The 20,878-nt window shown below is 46.9% G+C and overlaps 1 protein-coding gene across 1 annotated transcript in view; it reads left to right on the top strand.

The window, feature by feature from the left end:
• LOXHD1 (lipoxygenase homology PLAT domains 1) overlaps window positions 1–20,278 on the top strand; it is a 244,313-nt gene extending 224,035 nt beyond the window's left edge. The window contains exons 38-41 of the mRNA XM_089779460.1: window positions 8,210–8,380; window positions 9,310–9,448; window positions 10,574–10,735; window positions 19,579–20,278. Of these exons, the coding sequence (XP_089635586.1) occupies window positions 8,210–8,380; window positions 9,310–9,448; window positions 10,574–10,735; window positions 19,579–20,059 (953 nt within the window). The 3' untranslated portion in view covers window positions 20,060–20,278. The remainder of the gene's footprint in view (window positions 1–8,209; window positions 8,381–9,309; window positions 9,449–10,573; window positions 10,736–19,578) is intronic.
• Window positions 20,279–20,878: the final 600 nt, after the last annotated feature.

Genomic DNA, 20,878 nt, shown 5'->3' on the forward strand with positions numbered 1-20,878 from the left:
ATTCCAGCTATTTAACTGCAACAGGCAGACATTAATAAACAACTACCGGTAAGTAATGTAGCGCAGAGTAATGCATTGAGCTTTGGACGATACAAACATTTACCATAAGCATGTCTATATCTGTCTTGATTAAAATCACTAAATTATCTGCCAGTGCTTTGCCTTTTACTGTTTGAAATCTTTAATCAGTTAGGGTACGTCTACACAGCAGCGTTCTATACTACAAGCCATGCCACAGTGCGCATCTATACTACAAGCCTTTATTTCGAAATAATGTTGAGCTTCAGGACTTCTTACTCCAACTCGTGGTAACCCTCATTTCTCGAGGAGGAAGGGAAGTTGATGAAAGAGTGTTCTTCCTTCAACTTCCTACTGTGTAGATAACACCAAAAGCCAAATTAAGCTATTTTGACTTAAGATATGCAACTAACATAGCTGAAGTTGCATAGCTTGATTCAACTTTAGCCCTGCTGTGTAGACATACCCTTGGGAAGCAGAGCACTCTGTGTGGCTCTATTCATTAGGGAACATATTCAGATGCCAAGTAGCATGTTAGGAAACTATCCAAGAAGACATGGCCATGGCCACTGTGACTGCATTTTCATGGCTAATAATTGAGTTTCTCATCTCAAAAGGAAGATCTCGCATTCACACTTCGTTTTCATTGATAGCAGCACATGTAAATGAATCCAATGAGGAATCCTCTTATTTTCTCTCTTCTTATGGGCAACGCACAGCCAATGGGGAAGATTGTGACCTACATGGAATTAAAGTAAAATAATCCTTTTAGAATCCTCCCCATTTTAGAAAGTCATGTTAGTTGCATGAATGAAAATAGCATTCCTGATTGGTGCAACAGGTTGGGTAAATCGAGGCCCATAGTATCTTTTTAAAACAAAATCAGGTTGCATCTCCACTCAGATTTTTACCTAACATTTCTTCGGAGTTCCATGCTTACCGTCCTATGCCAGTCTTCCACCCCTAAACCTCCCCTACCTAATCAGAAACATTGCTGTGCTTCCTTGACACCAGGAAAACCCTGGTCTTTTATCTGAATAGGACAAACTCTTTAGAAAGACCCCTCCCCCTCTCCAACTGTTTGTCTTGCTTGCAGATAGCTAGAAAATATCTGCAATCTGTAATCAAAGACTTTCCAAGCGGACATCTGATTGCATAAATTCTCACTACAAATCTTATAATAGTCAAACACCTTCAGACATACGTATTCACAGTATGACACTTCTGTGGCATTTCTCAAAAACGTGCTGATGATTGAAATAAGTAAGGGCACTTCTTGGATGTCTATGTAATAATTTACAACCCTGTTTCTGATACTGTGTTCGGCTCAGCTCTGCTTTCTTCCATATTGGATTCAACTTGGAGTTAGTTTTTTCACCATCTTAGAGGGAAGTGCTCAGTAGTCACCTGGAGTGGAACCACCCCTATGGACATGCATCTGATGAAGTGGGTCTTTGCCCACGAAAGCTTATGCTCCAACACTTCTGTTAGTCTATAAGGTGCCACAGGACTCCTCGCCGCTTTTGACGATTCAGACTAACACGGCTACCCCTCTGATACTTGACACCCCTATGGACAGTACTCAAAGCAGAAGAAGAAATGGTTACTCACTCTGTGCAGTAACTGTAGTTCTTCAAGATTCATGTCCCTACAGGTGTTCCAGTATTCGCTGTGCTTTCCCTCTGCTTCAGACTTCTCTGCCATGGAGTTTCATAGCAGAGAAGGAACTGAGGGTGTTCCTCCCGCACAGTGCTATATAACAACAGCCTGGGGAAGGAGACTGATGATTATGCATATTCAAAAGCTTCAGAGAGGTAGCCAAGTTAGTCTGTAAGGGTATGTCTACACAGCTAAGTTATTTCGAAATAACAGCCGTTATTTCAAAATAACTGTCCTAGCGTGTACACAGCCAAACCGCTATTTCAAAATTAATTCGAAATAGCGGAGGGCTTATTTCAAATTTAGTAAACCTCATTCCATGAGGAATAATGCCAAATTCAAAATAGCTATTTCAAAATAAGTGCTATGTAGATGCTTATTTCACAATAGGAGGCCTCCAGTCCTTCCCGGGATGCCCTGGTGGCCACTCTGGGCACAACCAAAAAAACTCCTCTCCCTCCCCACCTCCCCGGAATCCCTGTGCCAGCTTCAAGCCTGCCAGCCCAGAGCCAGCAGTCTCTGTACCTGACCCAGTGGCCCCAGCATGAGCCAGGCAGCCAGTGCCAGCCAGCCCTCCACTGCTCCCCAGGACCAGTCTGCCAGCTCCCAGGAGCCTGCCAGGGGTCGGAAAAGGCAGGTGCCTGCCTGGTCCAGTGCAGAGATCAGGGACCTAATTCAGGTTTGGAGAGATGTCTCCAACATCCATGATCTCTGCAGGGGGATTGGCAGAGGGGCAGGAGCAGGTTTGTATGAAAATAAAGGAGCTGCGGCAGGCGTATGCCAGAGTCACAGGGGGCAGCTCCCAACCAGGGGCAGACCCAGGCCCCTGCCCCTATTTTGATGCCGTGGACCGCATCCTGGGGGGCAGGATGGTTTGTGCCCCCCAGATGATCATCGACCCTGGGGCAGAGCTTGCTGCCTCCTGCTGCTCCAGCCCCTGCTGCCTCCCCAGCTACCGCTCCTCCTCCCACTCCTTCTCCCCCTCCCGCTTCTTCCTCCCCACCCTTCCCACACCCCTAGAGATGCTGAGGCCCCCACACCCGCAGTGCTGGGAGACAGTTGGGCCCGCAAGACCCCCAACCCTGAGCCCCGAGCCTCTCCTCCCCCTTCTTCCCCCTGCCAGCTCCCTCCTCCCAGGTTTCCCCCTCCCTCTCCTACCCTCCCTCCTCCCCTCTCCCACCTTCTTTCCCAGTCTCACCTCAGTTTCATTCCCCCCTCCCCCGCCGCCACCCCAGCTTTGTTCAATAAAGAGGCTTTGTTGTAATGAACACGTGTCTTTTATTGTACAGCAGGAAGGGGGGTTAGGGAGGGGTAAGTGGAAGGACGTGAGGGAGGAATGAGGCACAAGCCCCCAGTGGGGCACACCAGGGAGACTGTTACTGCCAGCAGAACATGCTGCCAGGCTCAAAGCAACACGTCCAGGAGAAGCACCAGATTATTAAAAGAAAATGAAGGATTCTCCAAGCCTTATTAAAAAATTGTTCAAATTTCAAACTCCACCTTTTTGAAATCCTTGTTGAAAACTTCTGATGGTAGTCCACAAATTCTGCACATCTGTCAATGTCCAGTTTTATTTCCTGTTGTTTTTTTTTTTTAAATCAGCTTGCTTAAATGTTTCTTGAGATTCATCACATAGACGTGAGTGAACAAAATGAGCTCCTATTTCAGTGTCCATAGCCTCTGTTTCTCTGGAGGTGTGTGACAGGGGAGGGATCATGTGAGGATTACCTCTTGTGTTTCCTCCCTCTGGGGCATCTGGTATTGGCCGCGGTCGGCAGACAGGATACTGGGCTGTATGGACCATTGGTCTGACCCAGTATGGCTGTTCTCATGTTCTCTTTTTATTCACAGCTGGGAAAAGACCCCTTCCTTGCATCTGTCTATCACAAAAATGTGCTATGGGTTTTAGAGAACAAATAGAAAACAATGATCCTTTCCCAGAGTGTTTATAATCTGGATTTTAGATAGGATACAAAAAAAGATTTAAGGGAATAAATTGAGGCAAGTAGGACAAGGCTCGCATAATAATGCTGCATGGTTACTCATGTCTGTCTAATTTAGCTCCTTGCTGTAATATCAGAACTCTCTCTCTTTCTCTCTGCCCCATAAGGTTAAAGTAACACACTATCCCATACAGTAGCTATAAAGTTATCTGTTCTTTAAAAGCATATCTTTACTATGAACTTCATCTGTTATTCTTGCCTACAAATTACTCTTAACCCATGCTAAGTGCTCTTACATAAAGTGCTCCTCAATAAAACATGAAATATGCTTCAATCACAAGAATATCTTTAGCATCCTCAAAACACTGTTACATATTCACCCAGAGTAGTAAAGTGTTTTTGCACAGGCATCTTTCAGAGGTAAGATTTTCCGTCTCAGTGCTGCATAGTGTTTATTGTTAGGTTTGACCTGAGTCAAATTCAGTGATGCCCAAATTTTATAGGCAGTGGAGAATAAAAATACTCCTGTTTCTAAGAGCAGCATACAAGCTAAACTCACTGCTTGACAAAAGCTAGCAGAGGCATCTAGTTTCCTCTCTCCTCAGTATGAAACAGTGTAGTGTGAGATGCCCTGTTAATTTGGGAATAAATGGGCCCAAGGAGTCAAAGGTGTTAACATAACCCAGTCACTGTCCTAAAGGAATCAGTTTTAAACAAGGATTAGGGGTTGCTACCCAGATACCTCAGCCTGTTAGTGCCATTGTCACCCATGCTGGTGCGGTGTGGTACTCTGTCCCCCTCCAGTGGCAGCCATTAGTCTGAACGCCAGTCAACCTCAGTTGCTCAGGATGTGCATTGCCAAATGATTTGGGGGCCAGAAATAGGGAGGGTTCTGGTTTTGCCCAATAACGACTAGCCATGGGTCGGTGAGTGAGGGTAGGGCTGAGGGAGGCAAGCTCACCATCCCTGCTCCAACCCCACCTCTTCTGCTCAGGCCCCGCCCCTCTGCACCATGGGGCGATGAGGTGGCGTGCAGCCCAACCCACCCCCCAACACTCTGGAGAGAGAGGGCAGCACACAGCCCCAGTCTCCCCCACCCCGGAGTGCCTACTGTAGGTGTTCTGGGGGTGGAGTGTGGGTGGGGCCAGGCTGGCAGTTTGAGAAGGCAAAGCCTTCTCCTGCCTATGATATCTGCTGCCCCTGCGACTAGCCCACACAAGGAACCTACCGCTTCAGATTGAAGGAGCTGTCTTTTGGCTCACATGGGAGCTATTTGCATTGTGGTAGCATCTGGAAATCAGACCCTACAGGGGTAGGCACTGCCCAGGCATAATGGAAAAATGATCCCTGCCCCATACACTAAGTAGTCATGTCTTCTTCTGTAGCTGCAGATTCTTTCCAAGTGCGTGGAGAAACATCCAGCTCAGACCTACACAGAAATGGATACCAGAGCCCCAACCCTCCTCACACTTGCCATCTCCAGCAACCTTACTCTCCCTCTCCTCCCCCCCCCCCCCCCCCGAAAATAGATAGAAAAACTGAACTGCTCCTTGTGGATAAAGAGGCTTGAAGGAGATAATACATTTCCCTACATGACACTAAATTATACCACTGCCAGAGTCAAGCCAGCAAAGTGAGTCTTGTTTTCCCCAAAGCTGCTCTCCTCCTCTAATTACATTGGAAATGTTTAGCATGCTATTGAAAATGTCACTTCCAGCAGTGGGACCATGCAGGAAGCCTACGTGGCATAGCCATGGGCTTTTTTAGGATTTGCTGCTGGGGATTTCAATGGTAGCAGAACAAGCACGGAATTAAGTACCTTTTGTTTAAAACATTGATCTGGGCAATCAACGCTTGTTATGGAGATCAGAAAAAATCATGTTTGACAAAGGCACAGCATGGCCCTGGACTATTTTTAAGAGTAAGATTGTGCACAAAAAAAGCAATGTGTGGTCAGTCACTTAGGGTATGTCTACACTACCACCCTAGTTCTAACTAGGGTGGTTAATGTAGTCAATCGAAGTTGCAAATGAAGCCCGGGATTTAAATATCCCAGGCTTCATTTGCATCTTGCCAGGCGCCGCCATTTTTAAATCCCCGGTAGTTCGGACTCCGTGCCCGCGGCTACACGCGGCACGGAGTAGGTAGTTCGAATTAGGCTTTCTAATTCGAACTACCGTTACTCCTCGTGGAACGAGGTGTAACGGTAGTTTGAATTAGCCTAATTCGAACTACCTACTCAGTGCCGCGTGTAGCCGCGGGCACGGAGTCCAAACTACCGGGGATTTAAAAATGGTGGCGCTCGTCAAGATGCAAATGAAGCCCGGGATATTTAAATCCCGGGCTTCATTTGCAGCTTCGATTGACTACATTAACCACCCTAGTTCGAACTAGGGTGGTAGTGTAGACATACCCTTAGTACTTAACATCTTACAAAACTGCAGCAGAGATACCCATATTGGCCTGCGTTCATCCCTAACATGTCAACAGAGTCGTTCTGGCCCAACAGTGTACTGGCCCCGATCCCAGCACTTGGGTATCCCAGGGTCCTCTTGACATCAGTTTTAGGTATTCAAAGAATACAGGAACAGGTCTGTTTGCCTATGTCTAAACTATATCCCTCTTTCGAAAGAGGGCTGTAAATTAGACTGATCGAAATTGCAAATGAAGCCGGGATTTCAATTTTCCATGCTTCATTAGCATAATGGTGGCCCACGGTCTTTCGAAAAAGGGCTTTTTGAATGTAAAACTGCCGTCCAGATGCGATTCTTTTGAAAAAAAAAAAAACCCTTTTTCGAAAGATCCTGTACGCCTCATTTTTTGCTGCTGCTGGCTGCTTCTGGGTGCAACATGGTCTGCAGTGCCAAGAGAGGCTGGAAGCTGCTTTAGCACCACTGCTGACCGGGAGCTCCTCCTTGCCCAGCCCTGACCCTCCCAAAGCTGGGGCCTCCTCCTACAGCCCAAAGCTCTCATCCTCAGCGCCGCCCCAGAGCCCACACTCCAGTCACATTATGTTGGGTCACGAGCATCAACAATTGTCTTCAACTGGATCATGAGGAAAAAAAGTTTGAAAACCCTGCACTAAGCTCCAGAGATCCCAGGTTCGGTGCCACCTGTAACAAGTGGGGGGCTAGTCCAGGATTTCAACTGGGGTGTCTCTGAAGCTCGGATCATGCTTCCTTAGCTAGGGGAAGTATGTCACCCACTCCTTGTGAATGTGGTGCACTGTCCCACCTATTGGCACCAAGACCACTTACAGAGAGGATAATGAGTCTGCTCTACAGCCTGAGCTACCAGCCAGCTGGCTTTTAGCTCATGCAGTAGAGCAGGGGTCACCAACCAGTAGATCCGGCTCTACTGGTAGCTTTTGGAGCCCTTGACACGTGATCCTGACTGGTTTGGCCACGGAGCTATCATGTGCTGCTCTTCAGTTGCCTCTCAACCCACTGTCATGCTGCTCCTGCCCTCTGCCATGAGCTGCCCTTCTGGGAGCCTCCTGCTTGCTGTGCTGGGTGTGGGAGGGAGAAAAGGGGGTCGCTGATATCAGGGAGTACCTCCTCCCCAAACTCCTGTACCCCATCTCCACACAGGGAGAAGGGGATGGAGGCAGCTTGGCAATGCAAATCTCTGTCATTCTCAGAAACACACACTGCCCTTCACTCACACCTCCTGACCCAATACATACATGGGAGGGGGGAGTTGAAGTTACTTCTTTTACTGCTTGCAAAGTGGGGGTATGTCTACATTACCCCCCTACTTCGAACTAGGGGGGTAGTGTAGACATACCCTGGGTTATTTTTGGTTTGTGACTGGTCTGTTCATTTCATAATATTCATTTCTCTCTTGTCTTACATTTAATTCTTTGAGTAGTGAGTTCTACAATGCCTAACCTGTTGTGTCTGGAGTAATTATCCTTGTGGTTATTGCTGTTCCAGAGCCTGCACCCCAACCCCTTATCCGAAACCCAATGAAAGTGAGCGAGGAGGGGAGAAAGGAGGATGGAGTGAGCATGGTGAGGCCTCGGAGAGGGCATGGAGCAGGGGCAGGGCCTCAAAGAAGGGGCGGAAAGGAAGGGGGCAAGGGTATTTGGGTTTGAGGTAGATCTTACATTGCACTTAAATTGAAAAAGTGATCTTGTGGTTAAAAAAGTTGGAGACCACTGCAGTTGAGGCTCATACACTAAGTTCCTGGGGGCCCAGGTTCGATTGTGCCTGTCAGTGTTACACATGAAACCCTATATTTTTCTCATGTCTCTCTGCCCCTCCCCCCCACTCACACACATGCAAACAATACCCCTTCTTTCGGGTCCCCAGTTTGAGAAAAGCTACTTAAATGATCACTGCAGGGCAGCTCGCAGGAGCTTAGAACTAGGTCTGGGTAAAGTGCTGCTCAACCAGAGTAAGAGGATCAGAACATGGTCCTTATGGGATAAGCTTCATAACCTGGTCTTCCCTGCTTCTGCAAAGCACCAGATCCACTGATGGACCTTTTTGCTGTGGATATACCTTTTCAGAGCCTACAGGTTCCTTCTGGAGATGAATATGTCCCCTACCCAAGCATTATGTATTTTTTTCTTTTTCACCTAAAAGGAGTCGGACCCGGCTGGCACTTGGAATACATTGAAGTGAAAGATGACACCCTGGATAAGACTTTCCGCTTCCAGTGTGATCGCTGGCTGGCAAAAGGCGAAGATGACGGACAGCTCATAAGAGACTTGGCTTGTGCCAATAACGACATCCTGGAACTAAAGGAGCGCACCTGTAAGTCAGAGGCTTCCCGCTGAGGGTCATAAGTGACTGGCACTTGGTACATCTCAGTCTTACCTCAGTGCCTGTAGAAACACAGCACCGCCTTTTCATGAGAGAAGATTTATGAGGGAGAAGCCCACTGAGGCTGATGTAGTTGGGCGGTGGCCAAGGAATGGGTAATTGTGACAAAATGTGTCATTCTGCCAGGCAGAGATGGAAGAGAGAACTCTTGGCTACAGCCACTGCCTGAGTATTTAGGAGTTGCCCATGGCCTAATACCAAGCCCCTACCCTTTCTCATACACACTCCCTCAGTCCCTGTGAATTCCACAAGCTCCCCCACTGCTTCCACAACCCACCAAGATGATCTCAGCCTGGAGGGCATTGCCTCCAGTTAGCGCTCACCCAAACGGCACATTCACCTAGGCACAAGGTTATCTCGCCAGGTGGGACAAGATGGAGCTACAGATGTCGCCAGTGTTCTGAATGCACTGCAGCCCCGTCTCCTCTCTGACCTCCCTAGCATCCTCATAGCCACATGGAGCAAGAGAGGGTACCAGATCAACCCCCGCAGAGGAACAATGGCTCACAGCTGCCCTTTGAGTTCTCTAAAAGAACAGAGCCTCTCAAGAGCAGCTCCATGCTCTCCCACTCACTGGTCATATAAGTCTATTAGGCTTTCTGTTTATTCCTTCCCTGAGATGAAATGTTGGCCCCCCCACAGGCGTCAATGGCAAAGCTCCCATAGATTTCAATATCTGCAAGGCTTTCATTGCTGGTGTGTAGTTTGCCAGTGCTTTGTAGTTTAGCATAAGACACATGAAGAAGTTATCTGAAGGCCAAAGTGACTGTCCAGTAGACAAGTCTCTCTTTGGCCACAGTCATTAATGACATCTCCTCTGTTCTGGCTGCTTAACCTGTGCTTTGTTTTTGCCTTGGAAGCCTATGAGATTGCCACAAGGACGAATAACACAGAGGATGCAGAAACCAAGGAAAACATCTGGATCATCTTAGAAGGAAAGAAGGGCCGCTCCAAAGAATTCCTTCTGGAAAACTCCTCCAAAAAAAGGAAATTCACAAGGTAAGTAGCATAGGCCTTGAGGAGTGAGCAGGAAGGAAATGTCACATGCTGTGTCTCTCTTACAAAGACCCCTCGTCCCTCCTTCTGGGGAATCCATGGTCTGTCATTAAGAGCATCAGGCCATTTCTCACTTTCTCTTTCAAAAAGTACAACAGGCAGAAAATTGGAAGAAAGATGCAATGTTTGCCTCTGGAAGCCAAGTTTAAGAATGAGCAGAAATGTCCATCTGCTGATTGGACACATGCATGCATGTGTGCACATGTCTTTCACATGATCACACCTGAAACTTAAACGCAAGAGAGTTCCTTGCAAAACAGACTCTAATATTAATGACATCAGTGTGCAGGTATCTATTTTAAACATCAGTGGTTCAACAGCAAACAGCCAAGATAAGAGAAAACCTCCATATGTTATACTATGCTGTGTTCCTGTCATGAAGTGGTTTGGCACAGTTAGCAATTTAGCTCTCATATTTCAGGGATTAAGCATATTGTATGTCGTGGTCAAGAAGGAAACCCCTCTGTTTGCACAGTTGACCAGGGTTATAATAGGGCTAGGAGGAGATACCTTCTCTGATATACGAAGCATTGTCTACTGTTGGAGGCAGACAACTGGAAGAACTAGTAGTTTAGTCCACTAAGGTGCAATTAAAGATACACTATAGAAGAGTTGGACCAATGTTTGATAGAGCTACATTGTTCTGAAAAGTTCATCTTGAGAACAGTCTAGACGCAGGCAGAGTAGTTTCACTAGTGATTTTAAAGGCAGCTATGATTGGTAGATACAATATCTGTCAAGAAAAAAATGAAAGTTTTAGGGGGAAATGAGCCATTCTTGAGCTTTCTCTATAACAAGGCAAATTGATTTTGGATGTGACGTAGCTAAAACATGCCCTGGAAGGTCCAGTGGTAGTAATTTAAAGTGTCACCCTAATCAAGAAAAATCCTGAATTTAAACACAGAAATTATACTTTGTGTCAAATAATTATGGGTTAAATCAAATGATTTTAAATGAAGGTTTGTTTTATATCTTTCAAAGCCATGCCTAAATTACTTAATGGCAGCATGGCACAAGTCAATGCCAGTCTCCGAGATGTTAATTGAAATTCTTCTATGTTTCCTGCAGGGGAGCAACAGATAAATTTCTGTTTTCTTCAAAGCATGTTGGTGATATTGCAGCCATCTGTGTTGGTCACTGTCCAAAAGAAGGAAAGAAGTCAACCACAAAAGCTGATGCGTACTGGCATGTCCAAGAAATAATCATAACAGAGATGGAACTTTGCAACAAGTAAGTCATTTCCTTCAGAACACATGTAGCATGTGCAAGAAAGAACTCCAGGGGCTAAAGACAGACTGGCATTGGGGATTTAAATAGTACTGTCATCATATTTCTGAGGTACAGGTTCATCCTCTCTAGTCCAGCATTCTCGGGACCTGACCAGTGCTGCACCAGAGAATTTAGTTCTTACTGCTTACTGTGCTCTTAGAAGACATTTAGGGGTAAATTAGAGCTAAATAACAGCACAGAACACAGAGAGCCAGGACTGGTGGCTGTAAACAAACTTTATGGGACTGCGGAAAACTTGGCCACATCCATGATAAGTGTACATCTGGCTAACTAAAATCATGCTGGACCATGGATGAGGTTCAACTTGTATAGCATATTCAAACTTTCCTAACCATACATGTTAAAAATTCTTAGTATGTTTTAAAAACTAGGGGCAGACAAGATTATTTCGTATGCATAGTTTCCATGGTCCTGGCGTGAAGAATTTGCATGTGCAGATGAGTGCCCAATCATTAAAAAAAATCAAGCTGTAATTTGCAAATTAATAAAACCTGAATACCTAAACTTGTTGAAAATGTGGGCCTAATCCTTTGGGGTATGTTTACACTACCACCCTAGTTCGAACTAGGGTGGTTAATGTAGTCATTCGAAGTTGCAAATGAAGCCCGGAATTTAAATATCCCGGGCTTCATTTGCATCTTGCCGGGCGCCGCCATTTTTAAATCCCCGTTAGTGCGGACTCCGTGCGTAGGTAGTTCGAATTAGGCTTTCTAATTCGAACTACCGGTACACCTCGTTCCAGGAGGAGTAACGGTAGTTCGAATTAGAAAGCCTAATTCGAACTACCTACTCCGTGCCGCGTGTAGCCGCGGGCACGGAGTCCGCACTAACGGGGATTTAAAAATGGCGGCGCCCGGCAAGATGCAAATGAAGCCCGGGATACAGGCAGTCCCCGGGTTACGTACAAGATAGGGACTGTAGGTTTGTTCTTAAGTTGAATTTGTATGTAAGTCGGAACTGGTACATATAGTAGGGGAAACTCTAGCCAAACATTTTTTTTAGTTTTGGATAGCATAGGGAAAGGTTAACTCCCCTCTAATGTTTGTTTTGCTGTCTGTTCCCCTGTTCAGAAGATTTCACATCTATTTCTGTCCCTGTGACAAACTCAGGACTAAAGGAGTAACTCATCAAATACCAAACAGCTCTGCACCATGCTTTGAGCTAATAGCTTTATTTCCACACACCACCCAGGGTTCTAGGAGGAGGGTCCTTTTTTTGCTAACACAATGAGGCCAGCACTTTGTTTGTTTTGGTGGAGTCTTTGTTTGCCCAGGGAGCCCAGCATGTATAGGGGGAGGAGGGGCGGAGAGGCTGCTTTTGTCTGCTGTTCCGCAGCCTGTTGCTCAGGGGAGGGGGCAGCCTGTTGCTGGCAGGGGGGGAGGGGGAGGCGTGCAGGATGCGAGGCCGCGGGGGGGGGGGGGGGGCAGCAGGCGTGGGGAGGCACTTTTCCTCTGCCCGGCAGCTCTGCGGGATCCCTGTCCCTGTGGCCAGCTGCTGCAGGCAGAGGCCAGTTGGAGCCGGCCGAAGAGGAGGAGAAGGTGGATTCTAGGACCCAGGTGAGCGAGCCCCGGGGACGCTGCTGCGCTCCGGGAGCCCGGCATGTATAGAGGGGAGGAGGGGCAGAGAGGCTGCTTTTGTCTGTTCGGCAGCCTGTTGCTCAGGGGAGGGGGCAGCCTGTTGCTGGCAGGGGGTTGGAGGGGGGCAGCGGGCATGGGGAGGCACTTTTCCTCTGCCCGGCAGCTCTGCGGGACCCCAGTCGGAGCCGGCCCGAGGAGGAGGAGGATCCTAGGACCCAGGTGAGCGAGCCCCGGGAATGCTGCTGCGCATGTGCGGGAGTTGCCTCACCCCGTTCGGATACCTACGGGGACTGCCTGTATTTAAATCCCGGGCTTCATTTGCAACTTCGAATGACGACATTAGCCACCCTAGTTCGAACTAGGGTGGTAGTGTAGACATACCCTTAGATTCTGTGGGCCACTTTTCAAAGATTGGCCCCTAAACTACCTCTGTGAAAGTTACATACAAACAAGTCAATAGTCAATATGGGAGAAAGCTTCCTGAATCTCAGATTTGATTCCCTTTGCATTTTGGGATTGCTCTAGTATGAATCCTTGGATCCAAAAGCACCTTGTGAGTCATCTACAAAACTTGAGCAGGGGAGAGCCTCCTGCTGCTGTATGCATTATTGATAGCCTTGCTTGGCAGGTCTTCTGTGGTTTGGCTCTCTAACCAAGTCAGTAAGTCCAGATGAACACCTTCTTGGGTATACGTCATCAGGCAGATAAACAGTGTCTTTGCCCTTAATGGTGGCTTCAGTCGTTTATTTGGGCTTCTAACTCAGTCTTGCCCCCTTTGCTTTTAACTGGGAGCGGAACTGGATCTGCCCACTATACCAGTTTCCAACCCTGTGAATTGCCATCACATGCTGATTTCAGTTAGCTGCTGCATCTTTCCTGGGCTTCTTCCTACCTGGACACTTTTAGCTTCACTCATATCTCAGCATTCAGGTCTTAGGGCCTCTTTCTGCTTGCAAACCTAGCTAAGCAAAATGCAGCCAGCAACAGACCCTAGCTATCCTGTAAGCTCCTTTGGTTGTGGAAATACCTACTTTGCCCCTCTGTTCCACCCCAGGAATGGAGTTGCTCAGGCCCTATAGTGTCCTTTATTTGAACCTTCTGGGCTCTGATTGGCTGTTTTCATGTGGCCTTTCTAGGCATGCCTGGAAGATCCACCCTTGCTGCTCACTACTCCTTTTGTGGGCTCTTCAGCAGGGAGTCGCAAAGGTCACAAAAACCAAAAGACATTTTTATTCTTTGGTTTGGAGATGGCAGAAACCTTCCAGGATTTTCAAGAGACTTCAGATCTCCTTGATGTTCTTGTGTGATTGGCTAATCTCTTAGCACTTCAACTCCCTGGGCTCATCAGCCTGTGTCCTTCATTTGGAAGTGGCAATGTTCAAGCAGAACTAATGAGCTACTAGCATGGAGAGTAAGCGGGAAAAGAACTGGTCATCCAAAAAGCAAATGCCTAATAGCTGTCAATCTAGAGCAAAAATAGCTAAGCAAGCACATCCAAAATATTAACCGATTCCTTTTTTTTTTCTCTGTGATATTTCCACTACCATTAAAGTACTTAACTTGAAGGGCTTCATTCCTGCTGAGACAGTTTAGTGTTTAAAAAGAAGTCCTTGAAGTGAGATTTTGATGTTAAGTGTCTCTTCCAGCAAATTAATCAACAGCTAAATCAAATCAGCCTGTAGAAGGGCCAGGTTAATATTTGCAGAGTGAAAATTCAGCCAGCCACATTCTAGTCTTGCAATCAGGGAAAACCTATGACTCTTAATGCTCAACCCTGCAATCACAGCCCCCAGGCTACTGTGCATCCGAAGACCCTCACTGAAACCAATGTGGCCCCACAAAGGGGTAGGGAGTATTCTTAAAGCACAATTCAAGCCTTTGATTTAAACATTTCAATAGTGCAGCAACACGATTCTACTATGAGATGCAGCCTGTTCTGCTCAGTGCTTGCCCAGAACCCTGCCTTCTTGAATGGTGTCTACAGACACATTGCAGGGTTGATCCTTCAGTATTGCCTATCCCAGATGTTACAAAATGATGACTGGAACCCCTTGTTTTTCTCCTCCCCTCTCCCCAAGAAACCAGACAAAATTAAAAGATTAGCTTAACGGTCATGATTTTTAAAGAATAGTACATTTGGGTTCTTTTTCTTTGCCCTTTAATTTTAGAGCCATTGGCATACAATTGTTTTCTAGCTATTTTCTGCAACTTTGGCTCATGTAAACCTCTTTTTTTTTTAGGAAGAACGGTTCTTTCGAAAAAGGGTTTTTTTTCTCAAAAGAACTGTGTCTAGAATACTTTCTTTTTCGAAAGAACCTCTTTCGAAAAAGCAAACAGAAGAAGATATGCAAATTCACACCACATTTGCATATCTTCTTTTGAAAGTGAAAGCAAATCTAGATGTGCTTGTGAAAGAAAGAAAGAAAGAAAGAAAGAAAGAAAGAAAGAAAGAAAGAAAGAAAGAAAGAAAGAAAGAAAGAAAGAAAGAAAGAAAGAAAGAATGAAAGAAATTGATACCTAATGATACAATTCCCCAAGCCAAGGTTTTAAGGAAAACTCAAAATATCACAAAACTCACAAAGGCTGTGTCCAGACTCAGGGGTTTTTTCGAAAAAAGTAGCCTTTTTTCGAAAAAACTTCCCCTGCGTCCAGACTCAAGCCGCGTTCTTTCGAAATTAATTCGAAAGAACGCGGCTTTTCTTTCGATGGCGGTAAACCTCAATTTACGAGGAAGAACGCCTTCTTTCGAAAGTTCCTCTTTCGAAAGAAGGCATTCTTCAATGTAAATAGGGCTTCTTCGAAAGAGAGCATCCAGACTTACTGGATGCTTTCTTTCGAAAAAGCAAGCCGCTTTTTCGAAATTTCTCCGTGCAGTCTAGACACTCTCTTTCGAAAGAGGCTCTTTCGAAAGATGCTTTCGAAAGAGCCTCTTTTGAAAGAGGCTTGCAGTCTAGACATAGCCAAAGGAAAAAATCACAAGAGCTGGCAACACTGCAGTTGTGAGAAAGTTAAAAAAGCACACCCCCGGGGTATATGGCTCCTCCCCTAAGTAAGACCCTCCCAGATACAAATCTTCTTTCCAAACATGGGCAAGTATATCTGTGGTTTCCGATGCTTAGAAATGGTGTAAGGCCTTAAGAAATGTGGCACTTAAACACTGTGGCATTGAAGAAGCCCTTTATTCGGTTCTTAATTTTATCCATGCATAATGCAATCCATCTGAATTCCTTCAGGGAGTGCCTGCTGCCATTTGGACTGGAGAGGGAGGAAACACAGTTGGAAACAACTTGCATCACTTCAAATAAAATACATCATTAAAAGCACAATGTTCAAACCTCTGGCTGATTGCCAGATGCACACTAATTTATGAATATGTTATGTGCTTCCCGTACATCACCAGGGGCATCCCAGTGGAGTGATGGATTTTCAGCATCTGGTACATATGATTTTAGTACTTGCTGTTTCCTTTGTCTGCTCGGGATGAGCTGAGAGTTATACAGGAAGAGAAAGGGACATGCACTATTTCTCACCCAGCCATAATATATCCGCTTTTCTCCTTCCCCTCTGGCACTTTCCTTGCTGTCCCCACTGATGGTGGCAATTGCTAAACTTCACCTTCATACATGATAGCATAGGTGATGCACCTAACTTTGAAAACCCTGAGATTGTTTGTTTGTTTTAAATCAAGAAGCAGCAGCCTGCTGGGCTCTCCAGGAGTGGCCATTTTATAGCTCTGTGAGTGTACATGACACTTGATAGGCAAATAAGATGACCAGTGGACCACACTCAAGTCTGGCATAAGTGGAGTGATGTCAGTTACCGTGGGAGGCGTTGCATTCTCTATCACTTGAATTCTTTAACTCACGACAGGATGTCTTTTTGAAAGCAATGTTGTAGCCATAGGCATGTGCAGCACATTTCATTAGGGTGTGAACCCAGGGAATTTTTTTTTTAAAGGCGAACATTTATTGAATACTCAGTCCTAAAGGACATTATTTTTATTCATCAAACAAACTAAAGAAACTAAAACTTAACTAAACTTAATTTTTTTTAGATTAACAACTAAACTTTACTTAAAAAATACAACTTAAGTATGAGACATTGTGCTGCTTAGTTTGTTTTTTACATGTGCAATTCAGCTCTTCTTGCATGTACAGCAATCCATACTTTAAAACGAAACGAGCGTATCATGCGATTAAATTAAAATGCAAAGCCACTTTTTTTTTTTTGAAACATTATAGAGTTACCAGGTAGTCTTAAAAAAAATACCGCACACACTTCATGGGGAGGGGGAGGAGGGACCGGCCAGGAGGGCGGAGCTGGCCGGAAGGAAGGGGGAGGCCGGGAAGCAGAGCTGGCATGGAGGGGGTCGGAGGCTGGCTGGAGGAGATTGGGGGGGGCAGCTGACGGGAAGCAGGCCTGGTCATTGGGGGCAGGGGGGAGGGCGGATCGGGGCTGGCCGGAGGAGCTCAGGAGGAGCGGAGAACTGGCCGCCGGAAGCAGCGCTGGCAGGGGGTGCAGCGGGGCCGGCCGGGGAAGATCGGGAGGAGGAACCAGCCGGCAGGAGGTAGAGCTGGCAGCAGGGGTGGGGGTTGGGTACAGCAGGGCTGACCGGGGGAGGAGCGGAGAACTGGCCACTGGGAGCAGGGCTGGTGGCGGGTGCAGCGGGGCTGGCCATGGAAGATCGGAGGAGAAGTGGGAGAGAACCAACCAGCCAGCCAGGAGGGAGTTGGGGGAGAAGGAGCGTATCAGCCGGTGGGGAGCGGGACTGATCCAGGCAGTGCAGATACCAGAGCACTCCCGCCCCCTGCACAGTCCAGGCGAAGTGCGAGTCAGTCCGGCTGCGGCTCCACCACGTGCTTGACCAGCGCACAGGAGCACGGACAGGGCTGCCCCTCCTCCTCACATGCAACCAGGGATCCCAGCACCGATCATGCCCCATCTCCCAGCCACTCCTCCCACCAGGCTTCCGGGTGCCCAGTCGCAAAACCAGAAAATACCGGACATTGCACGTCTGGTATTTTCTGGATTTTTTTACCAAAAAACGGGCCTGTTCAGTAGAAAACCAGACACCTGGCAACCCTAAGACATTAGGGTGTGCCTGGGCACACCCGGCACACCCCGTATGCACGCCAGTGGTTGTAGCTCAAATAGGCTTGATGCAGGAGTTGCTAGGTGAGAATTTAACTGGACAAGGAGCTATAGTCTCTGTGATGCAGGAAGCCAAATATGATGATCACAATGAGCCCTTCTGGCCTTAAAATCTATGAAATTAGGACTTTAAAGTGACTTCAGCAGCAAGATCAAGGACACTGCCCGAAAGATATTTTTAAAGGGGTTTAGGCGTAGGGAGCAGCCTGGTCTGTCATTTTTGATCTTTAGTTGTAATGCCTAGCTAAGGCCTTATCTATACTTATCCAGAGATTGATGCTCTGGAGATCATTTTTTCGGGGTTTGATTTAGCAGGTCTAGTAAGGACCTGCTAAATTGACTGCAGATGGCACTCCCATCAACCCGGTACACCATGGGGTTGCAAGGAGTAAGGGAAGCTGACAGGAGAGTTTCTCTCTTCAACCTCCCACAGTGGGAATGACGCAGAACTTCTCATAGCTGGAGTTGCGTATCTTCAGTCGATTTTCTCCCTTAGTGTAGACCTGGCTGAGATGTACTAGCACAGCCCTTCCTGTCATTACCCAGCTCCCTCAATAATCCTCTCAGGGGTGCCTGGCCTACCAGAGAGCAACACTGACCCTGCAACATGGCTGCCTCATAACAGGCTTTCAACCTGGAAATCCAAAGAGGGGCTATTCAGCTAGGAAGCCCCTTCCCTTTGCTACATGTAAAAGATGGGAAATCTCAAGGTGCAGCTGAGAAAAATGAAGTAGGATAAATCATCTGCTTGAAAGCAGAGGATTTGAAAACTCTCATTAAACCAGTATTTAAGATTGTTACTTTAAGAGTTGCCGTAGCACTACAACGGCATTGAGAATCAGTCCATAAGATCGAAAAAACATGGACGGTAGCTGAAGCTTCCCTTTGGGGAGGCCAGCCCCCATGTCTTCTGGCCCTGGCCCCACCTCTGCAGGATGCAGCCCCACTCCCACTCACTGCTCTCAGCCACCCTCCTCCACCCCCAATGACCCTTTGGCCCCTCCCTTAGCCCCAGATGGGATTGAGCTCAGTTTAAAGAGAAGCTAGATAATTTCATGGAGGTTAGGTCCATAAAAGGCTATTAGCCAGGGGACAGAAATGGTGTCCATGGCCTCTGTTTGTCAGAGGCTGGAGAGGGATGGCAGGAGACAAATCACTTGATCATTGTCTTCGGTCCACCCCCTGTGGGGCACTTGGTGCTGGCCACTGTCGGCAGACAGGATACTGGGCTAGATGGACCTTTGGTCTGACCCAGGACGGCCGTTCTTATGTTTATGTTCTTATGCTCACTGGGGACTGTGCTATTGCTCTCCAGCCAAGTGTGAAGGCCGTTCCCTGTTGTGCCCCTTCAGATCCCAACCCGCCCATGGCCCCACCCCATTCCACCTTTTTTCTCCATAACACCACCTAGTCCAGCCATGGCCGTGCCCGTCACTCCTTCCCTGCCCCACTGTCCTGAGACTGGAAAAGCTCTGTGCCCCTTCCATGGCTCCAGGGCTGCAACAGGGGGTGAGTTTTCAGGGGGTCCCAAATCCACCACTGCCCCTCCTGCATGGCAGCATGAGGTTTGAGGAGGCTTAGCCGTCCCTGGCGTCCATTACGCACCACCCATGCCAAAAATTCCAGTAATGTACAAGTAAAATGAGGTTCCTGCACTCTGACTAAAGAGTGGGGCCAAGGCTGTATGAAGGCAAGAGGGCAGTAGAAATTGTTACAGTTTGGGGAAAATCAGTTGCCGCCAAACTTCTGAACTTCAGAAAAACTGTAAGTGCTGATACACATTCTGTGTAACTCAAGCCACATGTTTCAGCTCAGCATAGTCAATGGAGGGTGTGTTACTCTGGCTAATGCCAAAATGTAGAAGGGTTGAAGTGACCTTCTCTGATTTGCACTTGTGTTTCCAGGGAATCTACAAGAAACAATATGTTCTTCTCATTCTAAATGCAAAGCTGAACCATTAGTAGCATGTGACTCGGTAAAATCACCTGTCCCTATTATACCATAGTATAAAGCATAAGGCCCTATCATTAACGGACTGTTACCTTTCTTTGGCAGATACTTTTTCCAGTGCAATGCAAAAATTCCACTGAGGAGCAAGAGAGCTGACTACAAAGTCTTCGAGTGTGCCAAGGTCACAGAGAGTTTTGCCAGCAAAGCCCGGAGCTTGGTGCCAGTCAAATATGAGATCATTGTGGTTACAGGGTCTGAAAAAGGAGCCGGGACTGATGCCAATGTCTTCATCACCATCTTTGGAAAAAATGGAGATTCGGGCAAACGTGCTCTCAAGCAGAAGTTACGGAACCTCTTTGAACGTGGCAAAACTAATAGGTTTTCTCTGGAAACCCTGGATTTGGGGGAGTTGAAAAAAGTACAGATTGAACACGACAACAGTGGCCTAGCAACCGGTTGGTTAGTGGAAAGGGTGGAGATCACCAATTCAGCTACTGGAGTGACCACGATTTTCCCTTGTGGGAAGTGGCTGGACCAGAATAGAGGAGATGGTTTGATCTCGAGGGAGCTATTTCCAAGATATTAGCAGGGATGCATCTGCAGCTAGTAAAAGGAGCTGCAGCGGGGACATTTATATTAACAGAAAATGGGTTTTTCTTACTCACTTCTTACATCATTTTGTATCATGTTTTACGTTTTAAAATATGGAATTTTATATTGAAAGGATTTCAGTAGGAATGTGTACACCCTGGATTAACATTTTCTAAAAATAAGCACACTTTTTAAATCTGAATGGACAATGTTTCTGGTCCACTTCTTGTCCATACCAACTCTGCTTACCTCCTGGCTCAAGGGGTGGGAGGACAGGGTTGCTCAGCTACCAAGGCTGGAAATTCCAACTGAAAAGTGGGCTGGATCCCCTAAGTAAAGGAGGTTGTACTAGTGTAACACCCACACACAGAACCAAACCTGAGGCCTCTGGAGCTTAATACATGAGCCTCCATCACTTAACTAGCTCTCAGCTAAGGCTGTACAGCAAATCTCTCTCGCTCTCGCTCTCTCCTCCCCACTGTCACTAAAAGTCAGCCGCTTCATTTAAATTTACATGGCTGCCGCGCTGAGCCGACAAGCAGCTGATCAGCTGGGTGGTCGACAAATACCTTTGATGTAGACACCCACGCGTCCAGACTATCGCGCTGAGCCGACAAACAGCTGATCAGCTGTTTGTCGGCTCAGCGCGGCAGCCATGTAAATTTAAATGAAGCGGCGATTATTTAAATCGCCGCTTCATTTTACTATGTCGGGTAGCCTAATCTACATGCCTCTGGCAACAGAGGCATTTAATCTAGATGTACCCTATGATAGTTTCATGGACAGAGTCAAAAAGGCGACACCCGCCACTGTG

The sequence above is a fragment of the Pelodiscus sinensis genome, chromosome 6 (assembly GCF_052426305.1).
Source record: "Pelodiscus sinensis isolate ZL-2025 chromosome 6, ASM5242630v1, whole genome shotgun sequence".
Classification (NCBI taxonomy): domain Eukaryota; kingdom Metazoa; phylum Chordata; order Testudines; family Trionychidae; genus Pelodiscus; species Pelodiscus sinensis.